The sequence below is a fragment of the Orcinus orca genome, chromosome 1 (assembly GCF_937001465.1).
Source record: "Orcinus orca chromosome 1, mOrcOrc1.1, whole genome shotgun sequence".
Lineage (NCBI taxonomy): Eukaryota > Metazoa > Chordata > Mammalia > Artiodactyla > Delphinidae > Orcinus > Orcinus orca.
The window spans coordinates 28,471,760-28,482,910 of NC_064559.1; the positions used below are offsets into that span (position 1 = coordinate 28,471,760).

Consider the following 11,151-nt stretch of genomic DNA (forward strand, 5'->3'; position numbering starts at 1 on the left):
TCACCCAGTTTCCCCCACTGGTTACATCTTATACACTTGTAACACAAATCAAAGCCAGGAATGTGACATTGGAACAAAGTACTCTAGTTCTACCTCTAAACACACGTGTAGACTTCTGACAGAACCAGAACACAGAACTATTCCATTATCACAAAGATCTCCCTTGCTCCTACCCCTTTATATTCACACCTGCCCCTCATCCACCAAAGCAAAAGCTGCACAAACTAGTGTTTACTCTTCCTAGATGACTATTATTTTCTATTTGAACCTGGTCTAGTCTATTTCATTTCTATAAAATTTGGTCTCCACCCTTTGAATTAATGTCATGAACTATTAATAGATCCTCATCCTCAGTTTTAAAAACAATGTAATCAACTGGAACTTCCAGACTTATTTCCCTTATTTGATAATTTGGTTTGACAAAAAAAACACAAAAAGCAAACACACACAACTGATTTATGGTGAATTCCTTTTTCTAATCACAGTTGCTCTTTCCATAGCTTTACTTAGGGTCCCTCCTCAGGCTTCCACGTTCTGAACTCTTCTCAGATCACTAAGCAGTCTCCAGAGCCTGATAACTAATTTATTATTCCAACACAAAGGAAACTGGTCTGCAAAACAGGATTCCGATTTATTAATTCACTATAAGATTCACTATAACAGACCAATAGGGTCGTTTCAATCAGCACCTACCAAGAGAATCCAGATATGATTATAGGTAAATGCAGATGCCAAAAAAGGGGTGGTGATGGTTCAGGGTCATCCTTCTCCTGCACCACTCAACAATCTACTCTTGTCCTCAGGGATCAATTCCTGCCCTCATTTTCTCAAAAAGTGAAGAACACTTACAAAACGGCTACTCTTCAAGCCTGAAACACAGGCTGAGGGCGGGAGTCAGGAGTGGTGTTAATTTAATTCTAACGCCTGAAGTTACCTCCTGGGCTTGTGCTAATTTTCTCAAATTTAATTTTGTGGAGGGTAGCAGAATAACTTTCATTTTTCGGACGGGAAATATAATTTTAGTTTGGATTTTGCAAATACTTTGCAACATGAAACCACCGCCCGTTCTTCCTTTTGGTCCTCATTTTAGTCTGGGTCAAAGAACCAGGCCGTGAGGGCTCCCCTTCCAGCTGCCCTCCAAGCACACATCACCTGTAGATACTCAGCCTTTTCTGGACGAGCCCAAGCGGGTTATAAACAAACCTGGGATATTTTGATCACTTTCTGGCATCTTAGTTGTAGCGATTATGCTGAAAGATCCCAAGACCAGTTTGACACGAGAAAAAAGGTCCACATGTCACCTCAGAAGACCAATGGAACACCTAGAATGAAAGTCCAGAGAGTGGAAAAGGCACGTTCTTCCCCGTCCCCGCATCGTGTGGGAGCCTCCTCAGCTGCCTAAGGTCCACTTTATCTGCCGGGCAGGGCCGGTGGGGCTGCGGAAGGCCGGGGTCCGGGTCCGGAGGGCGAGGGCGGGGTCGGGGGTCTGGGCTCGGAGGGCCAGGTCCAGGACCAGAGGGCGGGATCCGGGGTCAGGGGTCAAGGTCCGGAGCCGGAGAGCCAGGGCTGGGTCGGGGTCCGAGTCAGGTCCAGGTCCGAGGGCAGGGATCTGAGGGCGGGGTCCGGGTCGGGGGTCGGAGGGCGGGATCCGAGTCCGGAGGCCGGGGCCCTGAGTCGGAGAGGGAGTCAGAATCCGGAGGGCCGAGGTCAGGAGGTGGGGGTCGGGGTCCAGGACCGGAAGGCGGGTCCGGGGTCGAGGGTCGGAGGGCGGGGTCCGGGGTGGTGGGTCTGTGCCCGGCCTGGCTCTGCGGGAGCAGTACGGACCGCCCCTTGGCCCCAGCGCCCCGCCTCCCAAGGCGGCAGCCATGGCGGCCTGGCGGGTCCCGGCGTCCGTGGGCGCTGCGCTCGGGAGGCAGCCGTCCGCCGCCCCGCCGCCAGAACCGCCCCGGGTCGGAGAAGGGTTCCGACAGCGCCTCAGCTTCACCCTCTGCTCCGCTTCGCAGGGAGACTGCGGCGGCTCTGGGCCCGACTCGCAGGGCGGGCCGGAGGGAGCAGCGAGGCGTCCGGCGAGCAAAGAGTTAACAGCGGCAGAGCGGAGGATCTCGGAGCTTCACGCCGCCGCCTGCGCGGTGAGGCCCCGCCCCGTCCCTCACGGGCACCCGGGTTGCTCCGCCCCTCCCCGCCCCGCCCGGACCGCAGCCCCAGGACCACGCGCTTGCGCAGTGAGGCCCCTCCCCCCCAGACACCCCGCCCCGCCCTCCGCGGCAGCCCCGCCCCCTGCAGCCCCGCCCTCCCCGGCCGCCTGGTGATAGGTGCGCCTGCGCGTCCCCGGTCTGGAGAGGGATTGCCGGAGGTCGGTGCAGTTCTGCCTCGGGCCTCTGACGGCGTGCAAGGTTACCGCTCAGAACTTTTCGCTTGATAACTGGCCACAGTTTCCTATTCCGGGCAAAGAGTTAACGTGGATCTATCCTGAGTATGAGTGCGACTCCTTTCTGATCAGTGTCCGAGCTAAACTCCGGTCGCAGTCTAGGGCCTGTCATCACTGTCCTGTGTGTGTGTGTGTGTGTGTGTGTGTGTGTGTGTGTGTGTATGCGCGTGTGTGTTTGGGGTTGGGGGAGTGGTGTAAGGCATTGATAGAGGAGGTAGAGGAGCTGAGAAGTCACAGGGAAATATGTGTGTGTTTATCTGCAGTATCAAACACTGCCATCCAATGATTTCAATAATGAAAACATAAAACATGAACTTATTTTTAATTTATTTTAATTTTTGCTATCATCCTTTCGTCCTTTCCACCTATCGGAGCAGAGTTACAAAAGAAAGTATAAATAGGCCTTTACATTTTTACTAGACAATCTAGAGCTGTGTGTTCTTCTGGTTTGGGGATTTGACAATTGCTTGTTAGCACCAATATCAAAACTTATCACCTCCCTTAACGCTTTCTGACACAGACTACATACGTTCAAGGGTAGCATGTTTATATTTGTATCATCTTGAAAGAGCAAGTGAGTTCTGTGATAAATATATATAGAAAAGATACAAAAGTAGCCTGTTGAATACACTGCGGGTGACCAGCACTTGACATGACTAGTGTTATTTGATCTGGCCTGAACCAGGGGAGCAGAGAAGAAAACCTTGGAGGTTGCCTAAAGTTGACTTTTTTTTTCCCACGGTTAGTTAGTAGGCCCTGAGATCCACTTCTGTGTTGAAACTTTTGCACAAAGACTCTTTAGGAAACGACTGGCAGCTTTTGATGGTTCTTGTTTATACTCTTTTTAAAATAATGTGTAATTTGTTCCCACACTTCACTATATAAATGTGGTAAATAGAAGCAAAAAGTATCATTCTCTATAGAGCAAACACCAGTGGCCTGGAACGACCAGCTCAATCGGCCCGGGAAGGGAAAGAAACTTTTTCTCACTCAAGGAATTCACACAGTTTCATCAGTGTCAGAATCGCAGGTTAAATGGCTGTCTAGGAGACCATAAGCAAACCCAATAATGAGCTTGTTGTTTTTGTTGTTCAACAAATCAGAGCCCCCTCACAGTGGTCCTTCTTCCACACCTGCAGGCAGGTAGCTCTCTCACGTGTGCTGACCTGCATCACTGGGCATCTTGTTCTCCAGTCAGACTGTCAACACTCTTGCCCTGCCTTTGTCTGTTGCCACCATGACCTGAGGCTCACTTACTGAGGACAAATTACGTTTGCGTGGGCAGCCATCAGAGTTTCCCCATTGACTTGGAGAGCAGGAGAGCAGCCCAGGCCCAGGAACAATCTGTGAGGCTCCCAGGTTCCAGAAGACCCCCAGCGATGAAAAGCAGAAAGAAGTCTGCTAACAGAGTTCCCAGCGTTCTTTTGCTTTTCTTCCAAGTCTTCCAACACGGACTTAGTAAATAAAGAAGCAAGGTCTTGACAATCGGTCGTTCTAAAGTAGTGTTCAGTGCCGCTGGTTTCATGTAATCTGCTTCTGCGGCCCCAAAGGATTCGGGAGGCCCCTTAGGCTGGCCTTGGGACTTGATGGCTGGATTTCTGCTGCCCTGGGCTCACTTTGCTGGAATGCCTTAGAGGAGGCCTAGGCTTGAACTCTAGTTGTCCTTTTACTCCACGCCTTATTCATGACGCATAGTTGATGAGAAGCTGAACCAGAACAAAATATTCAGCCGCTAAGGAAGACACTCTGAAGAAGTAGTTTGCCGCATACGCAAAAATACATGTAAGAAGATATTTAAGTGTCACGTGTATTTTAATGGAAAGGCTCTATGCAAGAGTGGTGCAGAGTTACTGCGTGGTAAAAGGGTTATAGAAAAAGCCCAGGAGACAGTTCCCCTTCAAAATCTCAAGGCTAAATAATGTCACTCATGTGGCCCAAATCCACAGAAGAGGTTGCATTATTTGTCTTCACACAACGTGCTTGGGACAGCTTTTTAAGACTATGTTTGAATGTAGATAGAGGATGCTTTCTTGACATCTGAAGTGCTGTAGTAAAAGCTGCTTTTGATCAAAGTCGTGAAGCAGTGAGTGTTAATATGTTAAAAATAATAGTTTTATTTTGCTTAAAAATGGCACTAACAACACTCCAAAAAAAAAAGAAAACCACAAAATATGCAGTGGAGTAGCAGACGATGAAGGTAAGGAAAAGTGTTAAATAATAGTAAAGGTAGTGCTTTTCTCTAAGGACTGTTGGTTTTGATTAGCACCTTTTCTGTAAGTTTAAATCATTATCCACATATTTTAAGTACTGAAATTGCAACTGCAACTTCTGAGTGAAAGTTCATTTTCAGCCTCTTAAGCTCTTAAAGTCATTAAATCACCTGTTATTAAACTTGTTACCTAGAAACTGAATGAAAAATACCTGAGCAGCGGCTACATCGTTATTGGGTATAGAGGAGTTCTTGTTTTTCCATCAACTTCTCACTTTTCTCAAACTGTATATTTTCTCCTTATGTCACATAAAGTTGGATTGTGTATAATGTTGGAATGCATTCAGTCCTTAATTGCAAGTGCCACGAAAATGGCTGGGAAGAAGTTTAATATTGTTTGAAGAAAATGTTGCAGTATTTTATGAGTAGGAATGATGGTGAGGAGATACGATGAATACTGAGATGAATGAATTGTTTGATTTCACTACTCTTCAGGCTGGCCAGCTGAACTACGTGGATCCAGCTACCGGCTACATGGTGCTCACCCGGCTGGCCCACTTGCAGAGGGGCAGATGCTGCGGCTCTACCTGCAGACACGTGAGTACCAGTTCGGCAGGATGGCAGCAGTTTTCGGTGCTTCCGTGACTTCGTAAATACCTATTATTTGAAAAACAAGTCAAATAAAAATGCTAAATAGAACCTGGTGTGCACTTTTCACAAGCTGCTCTGGCCATGGACAATAAAGTCCTTAGGACCAACAGAGGACCTTTAAAGTTAATGGAATTTTGTAACGTTTCACCGTGAGCATCAGTTCCTTGAAACACTGTGTTTGGAAATTCATGGGAGTTCTTTATTACGAGGAAACTTTTCACGAGGTTTCAAATAAGTTGTGTTTACTAGGCAAGTAGAAAGAGGGCAGGAAAAGAAATCCGGAATATTGCAAACTAGATCCCAGGAAGAAGCATTTATTTTTCATTTTTAGCTGAATAAATAGATACTTGCCTAACATTGACAGGTAGGTTTTTTATAATGATAATGATTTCCTCCCTCCATGTCCCTCCCTTCCTTTCCTCCTTCTCCATTATTATTACTATTATTATAATTACTACTACTCCCCCTCCCCTCCGCTTTCTTCTCCTTCTCTCCCCCCCACCCCCTGCCCATTCTTTCTGTGGTTGTTTTCTACTGTGTCTTTAAAATAACCATGAAACTTGCTACTCCAAACTTAGTGCTGTACGTTTCCTAAAATGTATATTTCAGCAGCCATATATCTCTATGCTCACTGATTAAAATGAACTAACTATGTAATACTTCCCTACTTTGAACAAAAAATAAATGGGAATGGGTTCTTCCCTCTAACTTTTTAAAAGCATACTACTAGTAAGGTAAATTGTTATACAGTTAAGATTATAAACAGATAAGCTCTGTTTATAGTCCACTTTGACTGTATGTTTGGGGGGCAAGAAGGAGTTATTTCCTCTAAGCGACCTACTTTCTAATCAAGGAATTGACATTAAATGCTTGTATTAACAGTAGCCAGTATTGAAAAATTAAGCCTTCACTTTTATGGATGTTCCTACCTGTGCCATTAGCTGTTTCTAATCAAACCCATAAGAGCTCTGCCTGAATTGAGGACTGGAGAATTTTTTAAGGGTGAGGTTTTGACAGTAAAATTCTTGAAGTTGGAAGGATGCATTTAGGAAGTGATTCTTGGACCCTAATTAGAACCATTTGCCAGATGTTGCCATCGTTCTCCTCTTAGTCTATAGGAGGTAGAAAAAATAATCTATAGAACGTTACTAGCAGTCTCTTTTTTTCACCATGAAAAGTGTACTTCTTCGAGATGACTGTTAAATAATTCAACAGTAACTTGTTTTATTACTTTTGCAGTGTCCATATGGTCACGTCAATGTCAAAGATCCATCCAAAAAGAAGCGATTCAATTCACACTTTTATGTTTGAGAAGAATTTCATTGCTGTTCTCCATCTAATTGAGCCTTATTAAAAAAATAAATAAAACCGTAATCCAGAATTGCTTTCTGTGCTGTTAGTACTTGGGCACTAGTTTAATCTTAAACTTAAGCATATATTAATCTTAAACATGTATTAAAAGAACATCAGTAAAATGAAAAAGCTAGCAAATGTTTGTGTGTTTCTTTTCTGAATATAAATTTATTTATTTATTTATGTTTGGCTGCTTTGGGTCTTCGTTGCTGCACGTGGGCTTTCTCTAGTTGCAACGAGGGAGGGCTACTCTTCGTTGTGGTGCCTGGGCTACTCATTGTGGTGGCTTCTCTTGTTGTGGAGCGCGGGCTCTAGGCGCGTGGGCTTCGGTAATTGCAACGCGCATGCTCAGTAGTTGTGGCACACAGGCTCCGTGGCACGTGGGATGTGGGATCTTCCCCGAGCAGGGCTCGAACGCATGTCCCCTGCATTAGCAGGAGGATTCTTAACCACTGTACCACCAGGGAAGTCTCTGTTTGTGTGTATCTGAAGTGGCACATTGATGATTATTTTCCTTTCTTTTTGCTTCATTATTAGACGTATGTCGAAGAAAGAAAATAATGACTGTTCCATTAACTAAATAGCAGCAATTGGGTCACATTAGTAGCTCTTGATTTTTTTTTTTATAGCCTCAGTTCTACTGTTTTCTCCTCAGTGTTAGCAACCCAAGGGAGGTTGCTGGCAAACAGAAGAGTTTGAATACATTCTTCCTTTTATTTATATCTTGAGCTATAAGGAGATTGATATGATGCTATATCTTGCAGCATATGAGTATCCAAGAAGGGCCGTTCTGCGGCGAGAAATGCTCTCATCTTCCATCTGTTCTCCTAATAAAACCTTTAAATCATTCTGACTTGGGGGTCAGGCTGCTTAAGATGCTTCGATTAAACCATTCTTTTTTTCTCTCCCCCCCCATTTTATTCCTCCATCTCTGACGGCACTTTGCAGGCTCATCTGTCTTAGGATGTTTTATTAGCTTTACACCTATTTCATTCACTGCTGCGAAGACCCTGGGCTTCAGTCTCCAACCCAGGTTCTGGGTCCCCTCCCCATGCCTCCTTTTCTGTTTCCCTCTGAGGATAGCAGCCCCCAGGAAGCCTTTTCCTTGCAGGGGAAAGCTGGTCAGTGAAATGGAAGGCTGGCTTTACCCAGAGCTGACCCTCAGCTTTTTCTCCCGGCAGAATCTGAATGGTTCTCCAACATCTCAGAGGTCTGCCTTTGTCTCTGCCCGTGGCCCTCAATGAAGGTTTTTTCTAAAGCTTTCTAAACATCTTAAGCAGCAAAAAGGCTCTGGTGCCTTCTCCCATATTTGATTCAAAACAAAACACCTAAACTGTAAAATGAGTGAAAAGAAGCCCATTAAGTCTCTAATGTGCCACGTGTTCATTTTATGTCAAATAGTAAGTCGTTTCCCAAAACTGTCGGCGGTTTTGGTGTCCCAGTGTTTCTGATGTTCCTGACTGTGGGTCCCTCAGCAGCACTGCCCCGGGGCCCTCCTTGGACGTAAAGAGCAGTGTCTGTGGCCTGGTGTTGCCCTCTCCAGGAACTATTTGGAGGAGAACAGGAGAAGGGATCAGCATTGTGACAGAGGAGGCAGTCAGTCTTTCCAGGAAGGTTTATGGACTCCTGGGGTCCACTTTCCTTTCCACTCTTAGGTCAACGAGCAGCCAGCTAGCTCCACGTTTCCCACTAGACTTGAAGATTACCACAGACATCTTCTGGGTGGGAGCTGTATGGGGCGTTCTTCAGCAGTCCCAAGAGGAAGACCAGAAGGAAATGGAGTGGAGAAGGCCAACTTTCTGGAGACACAAGAGGAGGAGGAAAGCAAAGAGAAGAGTTCTATTTGCTTTTTGCAAGTTCACTTTGAGGCTCCCCCCCAGTCCCCGCCCCCTCCTAAGGCAGTGTTTTGAGAAAGCCCCTTGGCAGATGGGAATAAGGTAAGGGATGCCTCCCTCCTAGAGGCAGCTCTTTCCTTCTCCCAGTGCAGCTCCTGCAGTGCCGAACTGGCCTAAGACGGGAGGACCCTTGCGTGGGACTTTGTGACTCTTCCTGGCAGAACTTCTAGGCTTCCTGGCGACAACAGCCGAGGAGCCGCCGCTGGGGTGTGGGCGGGGAGGGGGACGCTCTTACTCTTTCCTGCCTCTGGAGCCGGGGAGCCGAGGTCTGAAGTTCTCGGCCGCGGTTCTGGGTAGATGCTCGTGAACCACACGTCGGGGATGGCAGCGGCGGGTGCTCCCACATTACACACAATACGGCCACATAAATGGGCCTCGCTGCAAGAACTTCAGGTTCTATTGTATTCGCACCTTGTAAAGTAAAAAGTTAGGTTTCTTACTGGGTGGGTGTGTGTACAAATACCGAGAAATAGACTTCCCAGTTTAAATCAACTCCGCTGCTACTCCACTTTTAAGGTTTTTGCAGAGTCCTGCCGCCGCAAGGCAGGCACCATAAATCAAGGGAGATTGATTTCTAGATTGTTTCTAATACTGAAAGACCCAAGGGGAAGCTGGGGGGTCTTGTGCGGTGTTTAGCGGGGTGGAGGGCGGGGATACGTTCCTGCCGTGGTGGTTCTTCCTTTCGCGGGGAAGGCCCTGCCCTGGGCCCTTCTCCCAGCAGGTGGATTACGTGCACATTCCCCCCTCTTCCAAAAGCCACACCGACCCCATCGATTTTGCAGAGCAAGGAAGGGAAAGGCTTTCCCGCCCCCCCCCAGGGCAACCTGGGGCTCCCACACCGGTGTGGGTGTCTTTGGACCAGAAGGGCCTGGAGAAGGGGGGATGCTCCCCGGACGCGGCGCGGGTCTTTGTTCCCCGCAGGGCGCCGTGTCCTAAGGCGACCGCAAGTCTTTCCCGCGCGCCCGTATCCACCGCCGGAGGCCAGCGGGGTCTCCAGACAAGGCTGGGGAAGGGGGCCCACGACCTGGCAAACGGCCATCGGCATGTCGCCTTCCCCTGAGCACTTTGAGGCCTCACGGTCCCCGCCTTTCCCCGAAGGAGCCCCCCTCCCCCCACCTGCCCACTGCCTGTCAACACCTGCCTTTTCATTTTCTTTACATTCGAGCAAAGGCTTGAGTTGTGGACGGGACGTCTGACCGTGAAGGAGGATTAAAACTCGGTGCTCTTTTTTACTACCCTGCAACAATTAAAAGGTACTTCTGGGTGCCAGAAGTATCCCCTCCCTCAGGAAAAAAAGAAAGATGTTTAAGTGTGTGTGTGTGTGTGTGTGTGTGTGTGGCGGGGGTGTGTGTGTTGGCACCCTCTTGCGCGCCTCTGGAGAGCTCGATCTCTGAGAAAATGTCGTGGAAGAACTCGCAACTGACTCTTGCCCACCCAGGCCCGCGGGATGCCCTGCAGAGCGCCCAAGCCCCGCACTGGCTGATCCTCGCCCCTACAAACGGCTTCCAGGTCGGGCTCCTGGCCCAGAACCTCCTTACGCCCCACCATCCTCCTGAGACCGTGGGTGTAAAAGAGAGTAAAAACTCAGAATCATGGGCTCTGGGAGGATTGGAAGATTTCCGGCGATAGCATCTTCCCGTCCGAAATTTGTATTCTGAAGTGTGAGCTTCTGTGTGCGCTTCAGTGCGCGCACGCGCACCTCTGCCTCTGTGTGTGTGTGTGTGTGTGTGTGTGTGTGTGTGTGTGTGTGTGTGTGTAGAATGCATGTTTTTATCAAATACCTAAAACGGTTCGTGACCCCAAAGAGGATTAAACCCACTGCTTTGGACACAGATGAGCGGGAGCAACTGAAGGTCTTCGGGTCGGTGTCGCCGTCCATCCATTCGACGGCCTAGGCAGCAAGCGGAGGAGCTGAACCTGGGAGGCTTGTCCGCTCCCTGGCTGGGAACACGAACCGAGATAGGGGGGATTCTCGAGGACAGAAAGAGCTAAAGAGGACGGGTTGGGAAGGGGAAAGTCGGGGGTGAGGGGAACTTAGAAGGTAAACTAGTAGGAATAGTTGGCTGGTGGGACTGGCTAAGTGCAACCAAGGGTTCCGGTAGAAAGAGGGACTCTACCGGGGTGCTCTGAGCTACATTCCGGGACGTGGGACGGAAAGAGAAAGCCTGAGGGCTTTGATTCGCGGCTCCTGCTGGATCCCTTGCCAGCCCTAAGCTGTGGGCAGAGCTTGCGGGGCGGGCGAAGGGGTGGGTCTACCCCTGCACAGTCCCACGGGCCCCCATCCCGGGCAGTGGTCTCCTGCGGCTCGCTGATGTGCGGGATCCCCCAACCCCCTGCGCGCTCGGCCCGCGCCCTGCGGAGGAGCCCCTGCTGTAGCCCAGGGGTGGAGGGGCAGGAAGGGAACGCGGCAGCCCCACCCGGACCCGCACCGTGGAGCGGCCAGTCTCTCTGCTCACACCCCTTCCGCATCCGCGCTGGAGCCTCCCAGAGATCCCCCCGCCCCCATCTCTGAGCGCGAGGGGCGCACAGGGTGGGCGAGTAGGTAAATAATTGGCCAGAGGCCAGGCTTCCCGGTTCTCTCTCCGTTCCCCGCGGCCTGACTGCGCCCCTGGTTG

At 49.1% G+C, this 11,151-nt stretch overlaps 1 protein-coding gene across 1 annotated transcript; it reads left to right on the forward strand.

The window, feature by feature from the left end:
• Positions 1 to 1,845: 1,845 nt before the first annotated feature.
• C1H1orf53 (chromosome 1 C1orf53 homolog) lies at positions 1,846 to 6,770 on the forward strand. The gene is made up of 3 exons (XM_004285828.3): positions 1,846 to 2,129; positions 5,133 to 5,234; positions 6,528 to 6,770. Exons 1-3 carry the CDS (start codon positions 1,866 to 1,868, stop codon positions 6,597 to 6,599), a joined length of 438 nt encoding a protein of 145 aa, XP_004285876.1. The 5' UTR covers positions 1,846 to 1,865; the 3' UTR covers positions 6,600 to 6,770.
• Positions 6,771 to 11,151: the final 4,381 nt, after the last annotated feature.

Coding starts and splice junctions, on each gene's coding strand:
- C1H1orf53 (XM_004285828.3), top strand. CDS start 1,866: ATGGCGGCCTGGCGGGTCCCGGCGTCCGTGGGCGCTGCGCTCGGGAGG. Junction 2,130..5,132: donor TTCACGCCGCCGCCTGCGCG/GTGAGGCCCCGC, acceptor ACTACTCTTCAG/GCTGGCCAGCTGAACTACGT. Junction 5,235..6,527: donor GCGGCTCTACCTGCAGACAC/GTGAGTACCAGT, acceptor TTACTTTTGCAG/TGTCCATATGGTCACGTCAA.